The 10,129-nt window shown below is 48.3% G+C and overlaps 1 protein-coding gene across 3 annotated transcripts in view; it reads left to right on the forward strand.

The window, feature by feature from the left end:
* The window catches only part of neil1 (nei-like DNA glycosylase 1), a 46,722-nt gene extending 40,689 nt beyond the window's left edge, over positions 1 to 6,033 (forward strand). For all 3 annotated transcript variants that reach the window (XM_041178477.1, XM_041178476.1, XM_041178478.1), the window contains exons 9-10: positions 3,914 to 4,127; positions 5,575 to 6,033. In XM_041178477.1, coding sequence (XP_041034411.1) covers positions 3,914 to 4,127; positions 5,575 to 5,648 — 288 coding nt within the window. In that variant the 3' untranslated portion in view covers positions 5,649 to 6,033. The remainder of the gene's footprint in view (positions 1 to 3,913; positions 4,128 to 5,574) is intronic.
* The last annotated feature ends 4,096 nt before the right edge of the window (positions 6,034 to 10,129 follow it).

A 10,129-nucleotide genomic window follows, 5' to 3' on the forward strand; every position in this document is an offset into this window, starting at 1 on the left:
ACACCTCGCCCAACTTCAACAGGTTATCTGGTCGTTTATTTCATTACTATCATGAGAGTTTGCTGTGCGCAAATTGATTGCTACATTATAACCGGGAACACATTTCAAAAGTACTTCATCGGCCATAAAATGGGACATCCTGAGGTTATAAAAGGTGCTATACTGGAAGAATTTTTTTCCAATTTGTCAACAATGCCCTTCAATGAGAAACTCTGACTTTGAAATCTCAGCAAAGTGAAACTTAATCAAGAGGCGCTTACACTGACCACTACTGGTTTTTAGAGTCAAACCCCTTACAATGTAATTAAGCCCAGTTCATATACCCTTTATACTAGTGTAAGGTGAATTTTTTAGACAAGTTTTTTAGGCCAGATGGAGTCAGGCTTTACAGGGGTAATGTTTTTGAGGGATTGACATGCCTGCTTGATTTGGTCCACACTGAATGGACAAGGTGACTGGTAGTGATTGTTAACAGGACCCAAGCCGAATCAGAAACCAAGACACAGAGCTTTTTTTTATTGAGTTTATTGACTTGTTCAGTTTCTCAGTTCCACTCCTGCACAGTCCAGTGTCCCAGCTGTCCCCTAATTATATGTGTTCAAGACATCACCTGTTTCTCTCAACTTTAACATTGTAATAGACATTAACAAACCATAGCAATGTAATTAATAAGACATTGACAGTGGCTAGGAAGCTGAGGCATTGTGAAATTAATTTAAGTAGTTTTTAATCCATTAAAGAAGGGTGTTAAATAAACTTTTCCAACCCAGTCCTCTGCTCAATATTCTTAACCATATACTGCTGCAAAAGACAACCTGGTCTGTAATTTCATTTTGATTGCATTTTATCAAAATATCCTTCTTTTGCTACAGTTTTTGAGTGATATGTCAGTGAGCCTATCTTCTACTCTTGCACTACGTACAGTTCCGACAATATTGTACTCCTTTTTAAAAAGAAAACAAATTGGTGTTTATAATCTCAGCTACTAACTTCTTCCCATGTCTAGAGATGCATAAGGTAGACAAAGCACATGCTTACACCTGTTTTCTGTAGCTCATTTTTCCCTGGAACGGGTCACCGGCCTGAAGCTGTATCTTTGAGCATGAGCAGCACCACTCCACATTAAGCATGGCTGGCCGGAGACTCTCCTCTCCCACTCTTACCGCCCGCCACTGGCATAAATTGGAAAGATTTACAGGCTGATGACGAACTTGTTTGGCCGCATTATGAACACATCACCTTGAACCATCTAGTCCTGGGGTTGGAATTTGAACCCAGAGCTTCTGGTTCAGAAGCGGGGACACAACCCCACTGCGTCACAAGACCGCTCTCAGCTGCTAGCCCATCGCTGTGACTATCTCTCTTTGTAAGCTTTATGGAAACTGGGATTTATGTTTTGCTATTGTAACCCATGTGGAGAAGGATTTGGTTGGTTTGACCCTTCCTTTCCTGATTGTAGACCAAGCATTTAAAACCACGACTCCCCTCGTCCTGAGCTCGCATGCCCTTTGATTCTGAAATTTTGGGGATTTCTTCTAGGGTCAACTTTTACACAAAATAGATGAAGAATTACGTTTTTTGTTTTGGCCAAAAATCACGGGGTGGACTTTTACACAAGATCATTTTTTTTTACACGCGTATATACAGTATTCTTATTCCTCAGTTTTGTCATGGCCTATCTAAGGAATCCTGTGTGTGTGTCGGGATATGTGCGCTGAGCGGATGACTTCACCTTGTGCCTGTGCTTCCTGGTCCCTCTTTATACAAACCAAACTGCTGAAAATGGCTAAAACAAAAACAGAAACAGAAATACCTGGAAAAACTCAGCAGGACTGGCAGCATCGGTGGAGAAGAGCACGGTTGGCCTTTTGAGTCCTCATGACCCTTCAACAGAACTAGTTCTGTTGAAGGTTCATGAGGATCGAAACATCGAAACAGAACTAGTTCTGTTGAAGGGTCATGAGGATCGAAACATCAACTGTGCTCTTCTCCGCCGATGCTGCCAGACCTGCTGAGTTTTTCCAGGTATTTCTGTTTCTGTTTTTGTTTTGGATTTCCAGCATCCGCAGTTTTCTGCTTTTATCTACTGAAAATGGCTCCCAGACATTGTTTAGGTGCAGACAGATTCTTTATCCAAACAAAGAGTTCCCACATGTTTGTAAATTAAAAATGTACACAAAAAAAACCCAATAGCATGCGAGAGTTTATTTAACCGTTTGGTTTGTCTTGTGCTGATTTGCTGTTTTCTTAAAATATTTTTCTTAATTCATTCTTGGGATGTGGGTAATGTTGGCAAGGCTGCTATTTATTCCCTGGCGTCTTTGCAACATTAAAACCCATGGGCTTAATGGGACAGCGACGGTGTGAATATGAATTTGGATGAGAGGCTGGGAGTAGTGTTTAACGGTTGCTTTTCAGCACGCAGTGAGGTATACGTCGATGTTCGCAAGAGGTCGGTATTAGTGTTAAAAGATTCAAGCCAGTCGGTGAAGCCAAAACCAAGACACAGAGCTTTTCTTTACTGAGAGAGTTTATTAACTTGTTCAGTCTCACGGCTCTCCTCCTACTCAACACAGTGTCCCGGCTGCCCCCTATTTATATTCTCTTTTAATAAAACGTATGGTCAAAAAAAAAAACCTAATATATGGGGTGTGTCCCCTATTTATATGTGCAAAGGCGATTACTACCCATCACCTTTGCCTCTTAGCCTTAACAATGTAATTTGACAAAACATTAACAATTAGGATCACTGTTCTTTTTGGTTCGTATTATTGACCTGGACCTGAACTTGGGGATATGGGGCATAATTTCAAAGTTTGCAGATCATATAAAATTCAAAAATGTAGTGAATAATGAGGAGGATCATAACAGAAGAACTGATGAAATGGGCAGATGCAATATCTTTAGCAGGATACGTAGAGGAAGCTTTTTTTTTTTATAAACTAAAAAGATTTTGGGACCCGTGGGCTTTATTCATAGAGGAATAGAGTATCAAAGCAAGGAAACGTGTTCTGCTGGACCCTGAAGAAGCATTGGTTTGGCCTCAGCTGGTTCAATCCTGAGCAGCACATTTTGTGAAAGGGGTGTCAAAGCAGTAGAGAGGGTACGGAAGAGATTTCCTTGTACAGTGCCAGGAATGAGGAACGTTGGCTATGGGGAGGATTTGGAGAAGCTGGGAGAAGGTCCTCGAAGGGAGATTGAATGGAGTTGGCTTTGATTGGAACTAAGGAGAGACTGTGTTCAGTGGCAGAAGGTTTGGAAACCAGAGGGGCACAGGTTGAAGGGGATTTGCAAAAGAACCAGAGACAGCATGAAGAAACACCTTTTACACAGTGAGTTGCTGTGATTGTGGAGCGAGCTGCCTGAAAGCCGATTCAATAATAATTGCCAAAAGAAAATTGGAGAAATACTTGAAGGAGAAAGAATTGTAGGGCCTTGAGGAAAGAATGAGACTGATTGGAAAGCACTACCTAGGAGCAGGCAGGGATATGATGGGCTGAGTAGCCTCATTTTGTGCTCTATAGTTCTATTATTCTATTCCTAGTTGCCGGCAATTCCTAGGTGGCAATGTCCACCTTCTTGAACCTTTGCAGTGTGGGTAAAACCACGGTGCATGAGGTAGGAAGTCCCTACATTATAAAGCTTCAACAAAGAAAGACGATGTATATTATTTGTGGGATCTTGCTGTGTGCAATTTGGCTGCTGTGCTTCTGAAATTGCAACAGGGACTGCATCTTGGGCAACACCGTAAAATGCTTTTTGGGATGCCTTTGGGACGTGAACGGTGCTATATAAATGCCAATTATTTCTTGTCGACCTGCGAGACCCCCCCACACCGCCACCCCCCCCCACCCCCCACCACACACACAAATGGTTACAGCCGCTCATGGTGCAATTTTCCATTTGTTGCCAGGATTCTGAATCCAGGAAAGGGAAGGCGACATTGGAGCAGCAGAAGGCCCCAAAGACCCCAAGGGATCGTTCCCAGAAGCAGCCCCGGAGCGCCAAGGCAGAGGCAAAGCAGGATGCGGAGGTGTCGCAGACAGGCGAGGGGACGAGGAGGACCGCCAGCCGCAGTCGGAAGAAAAGGGCAGCAGGACCACCGCCCCTTGCAGCAGCTCCACAAGGTAATGGAGCAGACTCTCAACAGTCGGGCAGAAAGGCCTCACTTACAGAAGGAGAGCCGGAAACAGCAGGCAATCGCATTCCCCGCGGGAACTTTAACGGACTGACACAAGAGGGCTTAAATCTTAACGTTCACTTTATAGATCAAAATAAAAATCAAATCGCCCCAAAATAGATATTCATCTCTGAAAATACCATAGGTTTGGATACACGCGAGCACCATAGCACTCTGCGTTTTAGAGCAGATCTCTCCTCTCGGCATCAAGGCTCGTTTGAAGTGAGCTTTTCATTCTAACATCTTGATTAGTTAAAGTGGCTCTGACAACAGCCCTTATTGAACAAGATGACTGGGGAGCACAGCGGGGTTAGAGTTCTGCCTTTTCATCTCGGAGACCTGCTAGGAATGAAAGCCTGCACTCTGACACAACCGGGATGGGAGTCAGGTCCGTTTGGATGGTTTCCTTGGCAGGTTGCCGCTAAAAATATTTTGGACCAAAATACATGAAAGTCAGATGCGCTATTTTTCCCCCCGCCCGCCCTCTCTCTCAAAATATTGTTTACATTTTTTTCACCAACTATTGGTTTTATTCGCATCAGTGTCTAATTCTGGATCGATACGGAGCAGACTGTCACTCCACGTGCAATGTAGCAGGTGGTTAACTGGATCTGTTTTACTTCAATCTGATCCTGTTACTAAAAGCCTCTTCCCCAGTAAGTAGTCGCTTCAAAGTTATGTAGCCAAAACCAGCCAAGATTGTTCAGAGGCCACCCTTTGGAATGAGCTGGGCTGCCCATGCGATTGAAGCAAAGATTTGAGATCTTACTGTTTACTGTAGCACTTAAAATCTTGCTGCTGACTCAGGAGCTAAGAATTAGCTGTGAAAATTATGAGGAGAGGCTGTAGTAAAGTCATGGGGGAGGGGGGGGTGTGGGGGCACAGAAGGGCACATTCGGCCCATCGCCATCCATGCTGGCTCTCTGTAGAGCGATCCAGTTGGTCCAATTCCCTCCCGCTCGATCTCCGTAGCTCTGCGAGTTTATTTCCTTCCAGCGCCTATCCAATTTCCTTCGGAAATCGTTCATCGCCTCCTCTGGGGGGTGGGGGGTGCTACATAACAGATGCCTGATCCATTAACCCACCCGCATTGTCTGTGTGCCCAGACTCCGGAATGGAACAAGCTCAAAAGGATGAAGCGGAACACCTGACATAAACTGGCTTGGTGCACTAAAATCCCGTCATGAAGTGGGGGACGATGGAATCGCTTTGCCCATCTTCATTGCTACAGGGTCATTAGTCCAATACATAGGCAATGATCGCAGAACCTGTCTACCTCTGCCCAAGCTGTCAGTAAACCCTACCCTCAACTACTGTTCAACTTCCTGTTATATTACTAATGACGATCATGATATGGTGCTTCTGATATTATTTCTCTCTCTCTCTCTCGGCAGAATCCGAAATCACAAACAAGCGACCCAGAAAATCCAGGACTAAATCGAGAAAGGGGCATCAAGCGTCGCTCTAAGGAACAAATCATCGAGAATCTTTGGATTAAAGTGGTTTTATTACGCTACAGGCATAAAAGGATTGGATAGAGAGGAGCAGAGTGAGCGGACAATGTCCACAGGCATTTGGCTTTTGGGCCCAATCCCCAGGAGGTTGCAGTGTTTAGAACTCATCGGGCAGAATTTTACGACAGGGGGATTTTACGTTCCCGCTGAAGCCAATGGGGTTTAGAATGTCTCGCCACATTTTACAGCCCCCTCCCCTCCGAAACGGGGCTGTAAAACTCTGCCCAATGTTCCTGCAGCATCCTGTCTCTTCTGCCTTGGAACACACAAATTAAGATAAACCTCATTAAGTAAATTGTATTTTTAAATGTAGGCCCAGTTTTTTTTTACCTGAAATAAAATCTAATCAAGATTTTAATGAAAGAAATATCCCCGTTTCTAATGTTTTTAAAATTCATTCATGGGGTTTCAGCGCTTCCTGTGTTGGGGAGGAGGGCGAGCGAGAAAAGGCTCTCAGGCCTCAGGGAGACGAAGATTTTTGAAAATAAAAAAGATTTTCGCAGAATCACACAGTGCAGAAGAGGCCCTTCGGCCCATCGAGTCTGTACTGACACCTGAGAAACACCTGACCTACCTACCTAATCCCATTTACCAGCACTTGACCTATAGCCTTGAATGTTATGATGTGCCAAGTGCTCATCCAGGTACTTTGTAAAGGATGTGAGGCAACCCGCCTCCACCACCCTCCCAGGCAGCGCATTCCAGATCATCACCACCCTCTGGGTAAAAAAGCTTTTCCTCTAATTCCCCCCTAAACCTCCTGTCCCTCACCTTGAACTTATGTCCCCTCGTGACTGACCCTTCAACTAAGGGGAAAAGCTGCTCCCTATCCACCCTGTCCATGCCCCTCATAATCTTGTACACCTCGATCAGGTCGCCCCTCAGTCTTCTCTGCTCCAACGAAAACAACCCAAGTCTATCCAACCTCTTTCATAACTTAAATGTTTCATCCCAGGCAACATCCTGGTGAATCTCCTCTGTACCCCCTCCAGTGCAATCACATCCTTCCTATAATGTGGCGACCAGAACTGCACACAGTACTCCAGCTATGGCCTCACCAAGGTTCTATACAACTCCAACATGACCTCCCTACTTTTGTAATCTATGCCTCGATTGATAAAGGCAAGTGTCCCGTATGCCTTTTTCACCACCCCACTAACATGCCCCTCCACCTTCAGAGATCTATGGACACACACGCCAAGGTCCCTTTGTTCCTCAGAACTTCCTAGTGTCATGCCGTTCATTGAATACTCCCTTGTTAAATTACTCCTTCTAAAGTGTATCACCTCACACTTTTCAGGATTAAATTCCATCTGCTACTTATCTGCCCATTTGACCATTCCATCTATATCTTCCTGTAGCCCAAGACACTCAACCTCACTGTTAACCACCCGGCCAATCTTTGTGTCATCTGCAAATTTACTAATCCTACCCCCCACATCGTCATCTATGTTGTTTATATAAATAATGAATAATAGGAGGCCCAGCACAGATCCCTGTGGTACGCCACTAGACACTGGCTTCCAGTCACTGAAGCATCCTTCTGTCATCACCCTCTGTCTCCTACAACTAAGCCAATTTTGAATCCACCTTATCAAATTACCCTGTATCCCATGTGCATTTGCCTTCTTAATAAGTCTCCCATTTGGGACCTTGTCAAAGGCTTTGCTGAAATCCATATAAACTACATCAACTGTACTGCCCTCATCTACACACCTGGTCATCTCCTCAAAAAACTCAATCAAATTTGTTAGGCATGACCTCCCTCTGCCAAAGCCATGCTGACTATCCCTGATCAAACCTTGCCTCTCCAATTGGAGATAGATTCTCTCTTTCAGAATTTTCTCCAATAGTTTCCCTACCACTGACGTGAGACTCACTGGCCTGTAGTTCCCTGGCTTATCTCTACAACCCTTCTCAAATAGCGGAACCACATTGGCTGTTCTCCAGTCCTCTGGCACCTCCCCCGTGACCAGAGAGGAATTAAAAATTTGGGTCAGAGCCCTTGCGATCTCCTCCCTTGCCTCCCTCACCAGTCTGGGACACAAATGATCTGGATCTGGAGATTTGTCCACTTTTAAGCCTGCCAACACCTCCAATACCTTGTCACTCCCTATATCAATTTGCTCAAGAACCTCGCAGTCTCACTCCCCGAGTTCGATACCTTCGTCCTCATTCTCTTGGGTGAAGACGGATGAGAAATATTCCTTCAACACTACCGATGTCCTCTGGCTCCACCCATAGATTGCCCCCTTGGTCCCTAATGGGCCCTACTCTTTCCCTGGTTATCCTCTTCCCATTGATTTACTTATAGAATATCTTGGGATTTTCCCTACTTTTACCAGCCAGAGCTTTCTCATATCCCCTCTTTGCTCTCTTAATTGCTTTCTTAAGCTCCACCCTGCACTGTCTGTACTCCACTAATGCCTCCGCTGATTGGCTCCCCTTGTTCCTGTTAAAAGCCTCTCTTTTCTCTCTCATCATATCCTGAATATCTCTGGTCATCCATGGTTCTCTGGGCTTGTTACTCCTTCCTATCACCCTAGAGGGAACATGTTGAGCCTGTACCCTCCCCATTTCCTTTTTGAACACCACCCCCACCCCATTGCTCCTCTGTAGATTTCCCCGCAAGTAGCTGTTCCCAGTCTACCTTGGCCAGATCCTGCCTTATTTTACTAAAATCCGCTCTCCCCTAATCCAAAACATTTTTATGCAACTTTTGTCTATTTCTTTGTCCATAACAAGCTAAAATTGTACCATGTTGTGGTCGCCAACGCTAAAATGCTGGCCCAGCACCACCTCAACCACCTAAAAACTTTTAATAACGTTGTCCCCTCCCCTGACTGTCACATGAGCAGAGACGTAAGAAATTGGTTTGAAAAATTAAAAAAAATTTTTTTTAAATGACTGATCGAAACCCCACGCTGCCCGGGGATGAGGTTTCGCGAAGAAATCCGAAGGCCGCTTGGCCCTTTTCGCCCGCCTGCCAAGCGTAAGGTTGGACGGGCAGAGGAAGGTTTCACTTAATTAGATCTTTAAGGGTTTTAACGGGCCTGTTAATTGTCGGCGGGCGCGCTACCAACTCCAGCACGCAGCACCAGCCGGCCGGAACAGCGCGCGATGACATCGGGAAGCTTGCCCGGCCTCACCGCGTGGTCATTTTATCCTGGTTCGGGCCGGGCGCGCGGAGTATTCTGCCCTGGGGGGTGAGATGTTGTGACACAGGAACAGGCGGCGATGGTGGGGGGTGGGGGTTTGGGGGGGGTAGGGGGGTGGGGGGGGAAGAGTGGGGGTAGGGCAGGCACAGTAAAATTGCCTGGGGTAGGGTAGGCCTGGTCTCTGGACCCCACCACACCGCGTCGCAGCTTGACACGAGGTTTCAGCACGCCGTGCGGGGACGCCGCTGGCAACCTTGAAACAGGCAATCAGGAGGCGGCCGCGATGGTGAAAGAACCAATGGAAATCGAGTTTACCGGCTGCTCTGGATTTTTCAGTATGTGGTGGGGGTGGGGGGGGGGTGCGGAGGGGGAGGGGAGGGGAGGGAGGGGATGGGCGTGGGGGGGCGGGGGAGGTAGTGGGAGGGAGGGGGAGGAGGGGGAGGGAGGGGTGGGAGTGGGGGAGGGAGGGAGGGGGAGGAAGGGGGGAGGTAGTGGGGGGGAGGCAGTGGGGGAGGGAGGGGGGCAGGTAGTGGAGGAGGGAGGGGGAGGAAGGGGAGAGGGAGGGGAGGAAGGGGTGGGAAGGGGGAGGGAGTGGGGGATGGAGGGAGGGGGAGGAAGGGGAGAGGGAGGGGAGGAAGGGGTGGGAAGGGGGAGGGAGTGGGGGATGGAGGGAGGGGGAGGACGGGGGGAGGGAGAGGGGAGGGAGGGAGTGGGGGATGGAGGGGGGAGGAAGGGGGAGGGAGGGGGAGGAAGGGGGGAGGGAGTGGGGGAGGGAGGGGGGGAGGAAGGGGGAGGGAGGGGGAGGAAGGGGGGAGGGAGTGGGGGAGGGAGAGGGGAGGGAGGGAGTGGGGGAGGGAGGGGGGAGGGAGTGGGAGATGGAGGGGGTAGGAAGGGAGGAGGGGAGGGAGGGAGTGGGGAGGAAGGGGGGAGGGAGTGGGGGGGAGGCAGTGGGGGAGGGAGGGGGGCAGGTAGTGGAGGAGGGAGGGGGAGGAAGGGGAGAGGTAGTGGGAGATGGAGGGAGGAGGGAGGGAGTGGGGGATGGAGGGGGGAGGGAGGGAGTGGGGGATGGAGGGGGGAGGGAGGGGGAGATGGAGGGGGGAGGGAGTGGGGGATGGAGGGGGGAGGGAGGGGGAGATGGAGGGGGGAGGAAGGGGGAGGGAGGGGGAGGGAGGGGGGAGGGAGGGGGAGGGAGGGGGAGGGAGGGGGGAGGGAGTGGGGGATGGAGGGAGGAGGGAGGGAGTGGGGGATGGAGGGGGGAGGGAGGGGGAGATGGAGGG

This window comes from Carcharodon carcharias, chromosome 32 (assembly GCF_017639515.1).
Source record: "Carcharodon carcharias isolate sCarCar2 chromosome 32, sCarCar2.pri, whole genome shotgun sequence".
NCBI classification, from domain to species: Eukaryota; Metazoa; Chordata; class Chondrichthyes; order Lamniformes; family Lamnidae; genus Carcharodon; species Carcharodon carcharias.